A 13,688-nucleotide genomic window follows, 5' to 3' on the forward strand; every position below is an offset into this window, starting at 1 on the left:
TCTAAAACACACAGGTGTCAAGAGACACAATTTTCAGGCAATGCTGATGTATGACAAATGTTTCAAAGCTGTATGAATTCTGAGCTTCCTGTGTTCAAAATACCAATGAAATTCAAGGGGTTTAAATGGCTAAAACACCCGCCCCTCTTGCTGTGACTTTGCACAAGTGGCTCTGATTAAGAAGCATTCAACACAAACCTGGAACAAACAACCTAACATAGCTGCAAAAAAATCCCATGCTCTGATGCTGGACTTTCACAAAATCATTTGCAAGAAATGCATTCTCCCACCTTAATCTGGTAAGGCTACATCTCATCATTTGGGATTACAATTTGGCCTCAAATCACATAGGCCTTCATTAACTCCTGGTTGAATAAATGAAATCCAATGTATTTAGACTTGACTGCATCAGCCCTGAAAAATCTGCAACAGTTACAGAACACAGCAGCATACCTTCTCAGTAATACAGGTTCACCTGAGTACATCAGTCCTATGCTTCACTCACTCTCTGATTCCCCAACAGAACACTGAATCAAGACTCAAAGTTATTTTCAAAGCTACAAAGAACATGGGCCCAAAATACCATCTTACTCTCTCAGACTTCAGTAGCTGTGTTCAAGAACAACTGTCTACACATCAGCAGTAAAACTAGCATATGCAGGAGACAGGGCTTTTTCAGGAGCTGGCCCAATACTATTAAACTGACTCCTGCAAAAACTTAGAATGACAACATACATCACCATTTTTTCATATTTACTCCTCGCCACACACCCCCTTTACCCTCTAGGACAGTGGTTTTCAACCTCTTTTCCATTTGCAGACCCTAGAAAATTTCAGATGGAGGTGCAGACCCCTTTGGAAATCTTAGACATAGTCTGTGGACCCCCAGTGGTCCACAGACCACAGGTTGAAAACCACTGTCCCATTGTAACGACAACCTTTCAAGGACCCCTTAGATAGTCTGTGAACTCCCAGGGGTTTGTTGACCACAGGTTGAAAACCACTGCTCTGGGGTATATGGGAGAAATAGAAACCTCAAATGACAGATTCTAGTCACCTTAATTATTCTTAAGTCTGGAAAGCATTCAGATACAACAGCAATTGGCACAATATAGGAACTTAAAAAACAACAATCTCTGATGTTCCTTCTATGACTATTCAGAGCTCTCTTCCCTTTCATTTTCCTTCTAACTACAAATTAAAGAAAAAATCTTTTAATTTTTTTAAAATCAAAACTTACAGCCAGATCCTTGCAGTGTAAATTGGAATAACTTTATTGATTTCAATGGAGCTACGCTAATATATGCCAAGTCAGGATCTGGCTTCATAGCTAGAATTTTGTTGATAATGCTGGTCTATAGTGCTTACAATAGTAAAAATGTACTTGTTTTGGTTGTTAGCAAAGCAAATATAACTAAAAAGACATGTAATGGAACATTATACTGGAGGAGCAGACTTACCCATGTGAATGCAAAGAGGCAAAGAGTTTGGCAGTACCTCCCAGGGATTCATTATTTATACAAATCATTTTGGGGATTTTCTCTTGCTTTAAATTGATTGTGTGACCAAAAAAGTACCCATTCCACCATGAAATCTTGGAATTAGGCAAAACACATATCTTAGGAAGCAGCTCATGATTCCAGAATTTCCAAATGAACTCAAACAGATATTTAAAATGTTTTATTTTTAGGACTAAACATAGAAAGAGTCTCTTGAACTATACTACAAAATTAGATTAGACAAATAACTCCACATGAACTCCACCTTAATATGCAAACTAGATATCATTAACTTGGGTTTGAATAGAGACTGGGGGTGGCTGGGTCATTACACAGATTGAATCTATTTCCCCATGTTAAGTATCCTCACATCTTCTTGTCAACTGTCTAAATGGGCCATCTTGATTATCACTACAAAACCTCTTACAGTCGGTATGGCTACTTCCACCTTTTCATGTTCTCTGTATGTGCATATATATATCTTCTTACTAGATGTTCCATTCTATGCATCCGATGAAGTGGGCTGTAGCCCACGAAAGCTTATGCTCAAGTAAATTTGTTAGTCTCTAAGGTGCCACAAGTTCTCCTGTTCTCTTTCCACATGAACTGTAACCTTATCTGTAGTATGCTGGGGCAAAATTATTTTTTTAAACCCTGACCATACAAACAATTTTGCGCATGGGGTTAGTCCACATGGAATCAACTGCAAAAACTGCAAGATCAGGGCCTTATTTTGTATCACAACTATAAGACAGTATCAAAACACAACTTCTGGTGGAAATATACTATTCTCCAACATACAGCTTGCAGAGTTCCCCTGTGAGTAAGTAAGGCATATATGGGGCACCAGTTCTTACTGATTCCCAGTTTAAATTATTAATTATTCCAGTTGCCCCTCTGATTTATTTACCTCAAAGTTTCTCCTCATGTCATTTTCCTTTGACTGGTTTGCTAGTAAAGCCTGTTCTGCTCTGCACAGCTTCTGTGTAAGCTCACTGGAGTTGTTTTCCAAACGTTGTTTCACTGCTATTGCCTACGAGGAAAACACATCACATTTTATTTGTAGTCATATTTAATCTATTTTAAAAAACTAAAAATTCCTGATGTCCCTTTAATGATGAGCTCCGAAGATATGTCATAAAACAAATAAAGAATAAGCTACGTTCTGCTTCCTCTTACAGAAAGAGAAGTCTGAAGTAACTGTTAACTTCAGTGTTGTACAACTAAGAGCAGAATTTGGCCCTAAACCTTGAAACTCAGCATGATGGCTTTAAAAAAATGCAATTAAAAATAGCCCAGATATCTGAAACATCCATCCTCCTTTCACTGCCCAATCCCGGGGTCTAGATTTTGTATTTCCCTCACAAAAGTTCAAGTAACCATACCAAAAACAGTACATGTTAAGGTAACACAAATCTTTAATTCAAGACTGGGCAAGGATATGAAAAATATTTTCAGGCAAATTTTCAATAATATAGTTGTAATGTATAAATATATTCATAATTTAAGCTATATTTATAGTACAGTATGTTAATCATTGGGAATCCTAACCAGTGCTTTCTTTTAAGTTCAATCATAAGGGCAGCAGATTTAACACTTGCTCTCAACTTTTATAAAGTAACATACTTTGTCAAAGGAAGCACCTATTAGGTTTAGAAGATGCTTCCCCATTCCCACTTAGTCCTCAACTGCTCATTTGAGAGGTAACATTTAGGTGTTAGACTGATGATCAGCTATCACCAAATGTGCCATTGAACAGCCAACAAATGGAAAGGATCAATACCAAACTAGACTCAATGCTGTATAATCCAAATACCAAGAGATTGACAAATTACTCTACCTTTTCCACTTACTATATATTCAAGGAATAGATTACATGTTCTTAAAACCCAGTATTTGTACACCTTAATTTTCTGCATTTATGGACCAACAAAGACATTCAGCTTGCACCTCTGTCTCCATAACTACAGTCTTCGGGGGTAAGGGAAATTAGTGTAGTGCTATCCTCTACCTTAAGTTTATCTTATGACTTTATACCACTATCGAAACCAGAAACTTAAAAGGATCATAACGGTAACACCACCAAATTCTAACTGGTTTTCAACCTTTTTTATCTGTTTTATATCTGTCACAATAGCTCTATAGTACTCCAAATTAAAAAGGAAGTACATTTATTACCAACATCAAGAGGAAAAAAATGAGAATGAAATCATCTAGTTCCATTCTAGAAAGGAGCACGCTTTTCTGGATAAAAATCTATAGACATCCAAGTTTCGGTATGAATCTAGTGTTTAAAGAGTAAACATGGAAAAAAGAGTATGTGTAGAGAAAATACTAACCACCTCTGTAGAAAATGTTTGATTAATGTGCTCAGACAGCTAGGATGACACATAGCTATGCAGGACAGCTATCATGGACAAATTTAGAACCTCTGTATTAAGTCAGTGTAGACCGTGTGTATCATAAATCATAAATAAAAAAGCAGTTTTCTGCTAAAGAGTGTGGGTGGAGAAAAAGCAGTGCTCAAATCAGAACAAGGCTAAAGGGAACTGTTGCAGGACATTACGCCCAGACTGCCTTTGGGCCCATCTGTTACCTCAGTTTACCTTCAATCTTTCATCAAACCAGCTGTCATGTGGCGATTTTACAGTAGTGCTCTCTTCCAGTTTGGTTTATTATCATAACACAATACTCAAACATACTCTTACCAGCCTCAATTATTCCTTTCAGTTTATAATGCCTCATAAGTTTTTCCAGGTCTTTATCAGAGCATGCCCATCCTTGTAGTCCAACCTCTCTCCTAGCTGCGACTTCTTCATCCTGCAGGTGCATCAATGGAGGCTTATCCCTGCAGTTTCCAGTTCCTTGCAAATCTCTTCCCCCAAAAGTCTTCTGCCTTGGAGTTCTGGAAAATTTTCACCTGCCCTCTTCACAGGCTACCTGCCTGGGAGCTAAGGAGCGAGTAGGTCTCTCTGAACTTTTGGGGCGGGGGAGTGTCTCTTTCTTGAATGGCCACAGGCTGCCCTTTTACATGCCAGCAGGCCTAGTTTAAATGCATGCTTCTGTATTGACCCTTGTATTTATTCCCATCATACAGGGAGATGCGCTAAACCTGACAAAAGGTGCAGCTGTGCCCCAGTCTTTTAATGGGCCAACTCACCCTGTGACAGGAGCATACCGCAGCTTGCTCTGACCTTTGATGTATTTAGTTGCACTTAAATATTAGTCATGTATATATCTTTAAACACAGAAAAGAGGACAGTTAAATTTTACTTAAAATAAAAACTCAGCATCACCCTTCCATTTGAATAGTTCAGATATTAAAAATCCTACTTTGTCAAGTTCTGCCCGTAGAGCATTGTAGTCATTCTTGGCTTGCTGCAAGTCCTGGTTCAGTTTGGCTTTTGTCTGGTTGCACTGCTGATCCACTGTCTGTAAGGAATGTTGCTGACGAAACAGTTCCTAGAAATTTAGATGTTGGGGTTGGGGGCAGAAACACACGTTTCTCCTCAAGTTACTGTAACTATTTACACTGGAAAACGTGGGTGAGGGACTGTAAATAATCCCTGTAAATAGTCTCTAACTAATTACTAATTATACTAATGCCCTCTCTTACAGAATCAAAAAGAGTTTAAAAACCAATTTCAAGTAAAGCATAAATTCCGTTATGGCCACTAATGGGTCCTGACTCAGTTTGGCCAATCAATCAGAGTAGCCTACTTAATCTGTTACACCAAAACAGGTGGATAAAAAAAAAATACTAGCAAATAATGGAACGAAGCTTATATGGAGGAGATCTTCTTTTGAATCGATATAACATTGAGCATTACAACTAAGCAACCAGACTAATCCTCAATAACCATGGTCCTTTGGGGAAAAAAATTCCCTTCTTTGCTATGGTTACATGTTTAACTTATTGCTGTAACAATGTTTTTCGTGGGGAAAATGCCTTAGTTTTTTCAATTTGACTTAACATAAGACTGAGCAGCAACAGAAGTTTGGTAGAGGGGCATTCACTCCTCCCTCCTCAGGTCTGAGGGAGCAGAACTTCACTAATGCACACCTCCTATCTCCTGCAATCTTTAGGAGATACAAAGTAGATATCCATCCAAGTATCATTCTTTTCTGAGGCTTCTTCCCAGCCCCACGGTCCTTATGGTTGGGGATCTAGATGAATTTGAGAGGGGATTTATGTGGGGGAATAGGGCTATGAAGGGCATGGGACTTTTAGAAGGGGGTGTTGGAGTTGGTAAAGAGACGAGAGGGCTAAGTAGGGGAGCAGAAAGCAGAGGAAAATAGGGGAAGGAAAGCACTAGTGGCTTCTCCTGGCAACAAACCTCTCTGCCAAACTTCTCTTGGCAGTAGCTGTAGGACTCCCCTCTAACAAATCATAGCAGGTTTGTCAGATGGAGAAGGTAGTGAAGTACTAGTGCTTCCCTTCTGCTTTCTCCTAAGCACCCTCCTATCCTCCTGCAAGACACCTGTTCCATCCCATGTCCTCAAGTACCCCCACAGCCTGTTCCCACTCTCACTGCCAGCCAGAGACCTGTCCTATGAAGTCCCCAACCCTCTTGGCTCCCAGTGATCCATTTCCCAAAATATCTGTGTCTTTCCCCTTTACCCCCAGCCTCTCTACCCTCATACCCTTTCCAAAGACCCACTCCTACCCTGGGCTGGCCTGCCAGGAGCAGAAGAATGCAGGTGGCGAGGTTCACACTCAGGAATAAGTGAGCCAGTTACTAGCAAAATGTTCAAACTTTTTTCTGATTTTTTTTCATCTAACTATAAATTAGAGGTGAACAAATTGGTAGCCTGCCTGCCCAGCCTATCTTGAAGAAAAAGAATGGATTCACTTCCACCAAGTTATAACCACCAGACTACTATTATCAACAGCTAGGGAACATGGTTTTAGTCAGTTTAATTCATGGTAGGTCAATAAATTGTTTCACTAACAAATGCAGATCCATCCAGCTGCCAAACTAAAATAAAAGAAAAAAACGTAGCAAGAGAGTGTGACAAAGGAGAAAAAAATGAAAGGAGGAAGGTCAGAGTGGAGATACTTAAAATATTTTCCCTCTAAGTTTCCCTCAATTTGCATATGAGCTACTAAAATTTGCCCCTTAGTAGCACAACTAGAATATCATGTGACAAAAACAGTTGTTTTCCTTACACTAACTGGTTTCTTTTTAGATGTTTTGTCTACATGGATCCTGCTCTAGGTGTGCATGTGCCCCAGGTGCATGATATTGGGTTCTTTCGGTTGACAGTGTGCAGATGTAGCATCAGCAGGTATCTTAATATGCATGCACGCACACACCCACACACCTGCAGGCAGAGCAGGCCCAGCCACTTCTCAGTTTCTTTGCCAATATAGAATCCCAAAACTAATAGATTTCACAGTAGTGGAGAAAGAGGACTGGTCGTGGGGTCCATGTGGGCAGAACAGCCTGAAGAACCAGAATTACTGTAAGGTAAGTAATTGGGGTTTTGTCTCCAAGTATCTGTTAACATGGATCTCACTTTAGGTGACTAGCAGTTATCTCCCTATGGAGGGGAATGTCAAGAGTCCAATTTACATAAAGAGTGCAGGACTGCCCTAATAAACTGGGCATCAGAACTAGGAGTTGCAACTAGTGAGTAGTGCTGAATAAAAGTATGCAATGAGCTCCCAGTGACTTCTTTGCAAATTTCTGACATAGGAACATTCTTCAAGCATGTGTGTGTCACTTAAGCCCTAATATAGTTTGCTTTAATATAAGAAGGTGGATCTAATTTATTTAGTTCACAGAAGATCCTTATGCAATCAAATATCCATTTCAAGAATCTCTGGGTTGAAATAAGCCCTCTAGACCTGTACCAAATATTGCAAAAAAAGTTCTAGGCCAGTTATGGAAAGGCTTTGTTCTATGGAGGTAGTAGAAAAGTGCCCTAAAGACATCACTCATATGAAGTTCTGCCCCTCCAGGAGTCAAATGAGGTTTGGGGGAAAACACTGAAGGTGTATGCATTGATGCAAACAAAAGACTGAGACCACTCTGAATAAGAACCTAGGGCAAGATCAAAGAAGAGTCATCTTGTCTTTGTGAAATGTAGTAAAAGAGGTCCTGCCATTAATGCCTAAATCTAGCTTATCCTGTGAGCGGAGATAACAGCCACCAAATATCCTGTTTTCATAGAGAGGTGATAAGGAACATGATGCTAAAGGCTCTTAACAGGGACGGGGGGGGAGACGGACGGACCATTAGGTCCAGGTATACAATACTTTGGTCCCAGGAAGGTCCCTCACTTCAGGAAGTGTAGTTGCTGCAGCCAAAATGTCGAACAGGTTGTCAGTCGGCTCCTTGAGCACCACAATCTCTAGCCCCAAGTTGGAGGCCACTCTTAAGCAGGTCCTGGTGGGTACAGAAATTGTCGGGTAGCAAAAGGTTGGCAGGTCCAGCCACTGCCTCGTCAGGGAAGGAGGCAGCCATGGGCGTTGCAGCCGGTTCATCCTCAACTGCTGGTGCTGACTGTGCAGGGGTCGCCGGAGTCTCGGTGCCAGGGTCTGGTTCTGAGCCGGATTCCGGTGGCACTGTAGCCAAGGCCTGGCCCTCAGAAACTACTAAGGGTGCCTGGAGAGAATATGAGCACAGCATGGGAGAGAACCCCCAAAGGGTCCAATACAGCCACTGGGGTGGCCATTGGGTGGATGGCCAGGGACCTGACGGCAGGCCTGCTGCGGGCTCCAGCCTGTAAGACTGGTGCTGATGATGCCTCTGGGTTGGGGAGGGCTCACTCTTGGACCCCGAGGAAGATTCCTCCCTAGGAGACTAGGGTGGAGCTGAGGTGGCCTCATGCTGGTAGCCATGGCTTGCTGGGGATCACCATTACACCAGGGAGCAGCACTGAGGGGAAGGTGACCGGTGTCTCCAAGCTGGAGATGTGCTTCGCAGTACTGAGAACTGGTGCCAGGAAGGTGGAGACCAGCGAAGTGGCGAGCAGTGATGTGGTGATGGGGAGCGACAGGCTGGGGAGCGGTGCCACATCGGAGGCCCAGAAGGTAGCCTCATCACAGGTTTCCCTTTAGAGGGAACAGCCTTCAAGGTGTCTTCCAAAGATGGGCCTAGGTTCCGAGGCATGGGTGGCACAGGGAGAGACATCTAGTCTCTTGCTGCTCGGAATGCCTCCAACATTGAAGGTGTCATGAAATGTTGTGGGCCCCGACGGCTCCCAGGAGTAGATGGTGGTTCCCAATTTGGCCTCGGTGCCCTACATGGTGTGGCCGCTGCCAGATGTGACTCTGGGGAAATCGAGCAGCCCTGTGCAGGTCTCAACTCGTGTGGTCACTCCCAGGTAGCTATGTATGGTGTCGGAGAATGACCTCGTTCCAACCGTGACTTCTTATGCCTCTTCTTAGGCTGGGGAGAAGGGGAGTGGCACCAGGAAGATCCTGGTGTCGGAGGGGCACTCCGCACCAACACCAAGGTGCTCGATGCAGAGTCGGAGCGGCATGGTTCCAACGCGGGGCACAGGGCAGCCTCCATCAACAGGGCTTTTAAATCGGCTGTCCCTGTCTTTAAGAGTGTGAGGTCTGAAGTTTTTGCAGATCCTGCACTTCTCTTTAATATGCAACTCTCTGAGGCACTTAAGGGAGCTCTTGTGCAGGTCACTAATAGGCATAGGTTTGCTGCACCCAGCACACGATTTAAACCCCAGGGACCAGGGCATACCCTGTCCCTGGGGCTATGTCCCTAACGGGACTCCGCTCCTAAATGCTAACTACTACTAACTATAATACTAACACTACAGTAACTATATACCAGAAAAACTCAAAGAGTCCGAAGTTAGAGAAACCACTATCGGATTTGTGAAAACAAGGAGCATTCCAACAACCATCACTGGTGGAAAGAAGGAACTGAGAGGGCGTGGGGCCAGCAGGGCCCAATATACTGGCACATAAGCACGGGGCTCCAGAGTTTGCCAAAGACAGCCCTAGGGGTACCACTAGGGGAAAAATTTCTGACAGCGTGCACAAGGGCGCGCACACATCAAACATGGAATCGACATGAGCAAGCACTCAAAGAAGAAGTATCCAATCTTGCGTGCCTGAGGCACATATACACCTAGAGTGGGATCTACGTGGACAAATACTCAATGAACAACTTGTTCTCTCTGATAATAGCAGTCTGGAGGCAACTTTGAACTTGTGAAAAAATGGGTCTTGTCTTACCTTTTGGAATTCCTTTTCCTTTTCTTTTACTTTCTGTTCTAATGAGCGACGAGCACTTTCAGCATTTTCTCTTTGACAATTCAATTCTTCTGATAGTTTTTTCATCTTTTGCTCCACCATTTCATACTACAAAAAGTTTCATCATAAATCACAGCGATGCAAGGGGAATATTTATTATTTGTACTACAATAGCAATCCCGCCCCCACAATCAGGATTGAAACCCCACTTTAGTAGGCACCTTAAAAAAACAAAAAAACCATACATACATACGATGAAGTCATGGTCTTTGCCCCAAAACTGCTTACAGTCTTCCATGATGCAGTGGACACCCACATAGGTATCCCATACCAAACTGATAACCAATTACACTTGGCTACAGTACAAGAGTGTGCTAAGTTTCAATAAGTGAGCAGCAAAAACTGAAAAAAACTAGAAGTGTTTAGGCACAGGAGATAAATTCAATGCAACTTAATTTACAGTGAATCAGCACATTGATTCAACAGAAAAACATTACTGAACTATTTTGAACAGCAAGAACAGAACAATTTTCATTGTTTAAAGTAGGTTAGACTGAAATTTTAAACTGAAAATCAATATGCTAAGAATTTCCTTTTGAGAGGAAATTCTCCTATTAGAAGTGTTTCAGTTTATCTGTCATTTTTATTAAAATAATATATTGCTTGTAATTTTGGTGGTTTATAAAGAACCAGAGTACACTGAAACCCCATTTAATAAATTCCCAGTGTAATTTCTATTGTGAAAACAATCTGCTGATATAAGTCTGAAAGTTGCCAAAAGCACACTACTATGCATTTTCTCAGAACACAATACAACTGTTTGTAATGCTACTGCTCCTTTGTCTCTTACAGTTTCATTACGTTTGCAGCATGTTAGGGAGACTTACAACCAATTTACCAGAAAGCTGTCCTAGCAGAATAACTGTTCTTCTCTCTCTATGGAACATATTTTTATTTTCTGAAATCTTTTCTTTACGGCAAGTAACTATTCTTAAAGGTAATAAAAAAGTGAACCACTGATAAGATTTAAATCAACTTCATGGTTGGATACTTTTAAAGCAGATGAACAATTTATTTGAATATAATTTTAAAGGGATGTGACAATGTTACTGGCATATGTGGAGTTATATTTCATTTTAATTTATGCTTTGTTGAAGTGAGGTCCTGCTTACACATAAATGAATTAGAATATTAATGGAATAGAACGTTGTGACAAGAGCATCTCCTGTTGCTTCAGCTTTGATGTATTTACGGAACGTAATTATGGTGAAAAGCCAATGATTTTCAAAGAAGGAGACAGTGGTGCTGTTAAAATGTCTTTTTATTACACTTTCAAATGGCTTTAGCATATATAAAATATCTGTGTTTCTTAGATGTTTGTTATAGTTATTCACTCTACCACAACAACAATACTGCATTGCTGGCTGCCTCATTAGAGAGCTGGCCTACTATTTGTTCAGTCTATCAGAGCAACTTATCCATAAAGGAAAAGTTTTCAAAGTGCAGATCTTCCCCACAGCACCCTCCCACATAGCTGGGATAGGTGCTGGGAATTTCTGAAAGGGAGAAGGTAGGGAAAAAAAAGGAACCAATCACTAATCCCAAAAGGTATAGAGCAGAAGATGATCCACTAGATTCCATGGTTCTCCTGCTCTGTTGTCCAGTATAGCAGTGCAGTGGCTGATCGACTAAACCAAACCACATGCAGTGGCAAGGAAGCTCCTGCAGAGAAAGGAAGCGTTGTGCAGGTTGCTGAAGTCTTGCCCACCCTCTCCCATATAGCAAAGTGTAGGTCCCTTCATGGGAATGGGAAGACAGGGGCCAAAGAGGGATTTATCTCTTAATGAAAGGCTGGGTTTGACTGGCTTAATTTCTTTACTCTTATCAGTGTACAGCTGTCTGGCATCTGTTTTAGCTAGCAAAAAAAAAAAAATCCATTTTATATGATTAATACACGTTTGCTCCACTAATGCAAATTATTTCAACATTTCAATTATATCAGTACTATAGCCACAGAAATTTCTTGGGCTTCTTTGCACTGAATACAAGAGGCCCTTTTCCCCCTCGATTCTTCTGGAGCAAAATGTAGAGGTCTTGGAAAGATCCAAGATCTTGCATTCTGAGCACTTTAAAACTCTTCAGTATGGTGTGTAAATTCTTTCCTGTCATGGAAGAGATCCAGAGGTACCACTAGTATTTAGAGGGTCCAAAGGATATAGAAAAATTCTGTCCTGGATCATGCAGGTCTGTGACTCTAAGTGGATAGCTCTATTCTGTTTCCTTGTTTATGTATCAGCTTTACAGACTGCATTACAGTTCTACGAATAGGGTTTATTAACTTCTGCCTGTGCTGGTGCTGCATAAGCAAAAGTACAAGATGTTTTAGCTCATGTAAAGATATTTATTTTAAATTTTTTAAGGGCAGAGGGAAATGGAGGAAAATGGTGGACTTAAATAAAAACAGTAGAACCTCAAGAGTTATGAGCAACTCGGGAATGGACGTTGTTCGTAACTCTGAACAAAATGTTATGGTTGTTCTTTTAAAAGTTTACAACTGAACATTGACTTAATACAGCTTTAAAACTAAACTATGCAGAAGAAAAAACGCTGCTTTCCCTTTATTTTTTAATAGTTTATGTTTAACACAGTACTGTACTGTATTTGCCTTTGGGGGGGGGGGGTTGTCTCTGCTGCTGCCTAATTGTGTACTTCTGGTTCCAAATGAGCTTTGTGGGGTTGACTGATCAGTTCATAACTCTGGTGTTCGTAACTCTGAAGTTCTACTGTAAATTATGGAGCCACCATTAGCAAGCACATACAAAGTTAAGCTTTGTTGAAGAACTGTGTAATGAACTGTGTTAGTTAAATATGTACTAAGTAATGTTAGAGAAATTAATATTATATATAATCCTATAAGAAAATATGAAGGAATTTTTGCTTTTTGTATTTATTTCTGATGCTTTAGATCGTGAGATTTTGCTGAAATAGTTTGTAAATCAGAAAACTGGGTTGTGTGTCTCATATATAAAATTCTTGGCCAAGCGGATAGCAGGCTTGAGAAGAGAGCTGTTAGCTTTCAGTAAGTCAGGTACAATCCCTCACCCTCCACCCGTCCATTCGACCAGCTAACAAGTAAAAACTAAAAGCCACAAAAACAGATGAGTAAGAATAAAAATTGCTGTAAAGTAAGTACAACTGGATGGAGCCAGTGGCCATGACAGCAAGGAATAGATGTGTTGGGAACTACACAGATGTAAGTAAGTTTTAGCAAGATAGGCAAAAAATTTATTAAATTGGGTTAGTTATTGTGATTTATGCAGGAGAATCTTCTAAGTAGGGGGTTAGAAGGGAATGTATATGGTGTGACAGGGTCAGGCCAGATGGCTACAGGAGAGTGACAGAAGGCAGATATATTAGCCCCAGGTAAAGTAGGTCCCTTTTCCCTGGGTAAGGTAACAGGGAAGGTTCCAGAACAATCAGGAACTTTCTGGAAACAATTAAGGCAGACAAGCTGATTAGAACACCTGCAGCCAATCAAGGAGCTGCTAGAATCAATTAAGACAGGCAGGCTAATCAGGGCACCTGGGTTTAAAAAAGGAGCTCACTTCAGTTTGTGGTGCACGTGCGAGGAGCTGGGAGCAAGAGGCACAAGAAGCTGAGAGTGAGAATGCGGACTGTTGGAGGACTGAGGTGTACAAGCATTATCAGACACCAGGAGGAAGGTCCTATGGTAAGGATAAAGAAGGTGTTGGGAGGAGGCCATGGGGAAGTAGTCCAGGGAGTTGTAGCTGTCACGCAGCTGTTACCTGAGCCACTGTAGACAGCTGCAATCCACAGGGCCCTGGGCTGGAACCCAGAGTAGAGGGCGGGCCTGGTTCCCCCCATCCCTCCAACTCCCTACTTGATACCGGAGGAGTTGACCTGGACTGTGGGTTCCACCACAGGGGAAGGTCTCTGACCTG

General features: G+C 41.6%; 1 protein-coding gene across 3 annotated transcripts in view; it reads right to left on the reverse strand.

The window, feature by feature from the left end:
- Positions 1-13,688, reverse strand: part of CENPF (centromere protein F) — a 68,333-nt gene that overhangs the window by 27,685 nt on the left and 26,960 nt on the right. Inside the window, exons 8-10 of one of the 3 annotated variants that reach the window (XM_084622235.1) lie at positions 9,709-9,834; positions 4,833-4,961; positions 2,410-2,532 (exon numbers count right to left, since the gene is read on the reverse strand). In XM_084622235.1, the coding sequence (XP_084478361.1) occupies positions 2,410-2,532; positions 4,833-4,961; positions 9,709-9,834 (378 nt within the window). Of the gene's footprint in view, positions 1-2,409; positions 2,533-4,207; positions 4,252-4,832; positions 4,962-9,708; positions 9,835-13,688 lie in introns of those variants that run through there. The other 2 variants (XM_084622236.1, XM_084622237.1) reach the window with 2 other exon arrangements.

Source organism: Lepidochelys olivacea (genome assembly GCF_965140295.1).
Source record: "Lepidochelys olivacea isolate rLepOli2 genome assembly, chromosome: 3".
NCBI lineage: Eukaryota > Metazoa > Chordata > Testudines > Cheloniidae > Lepidochelys > Lepidochelys olivacea.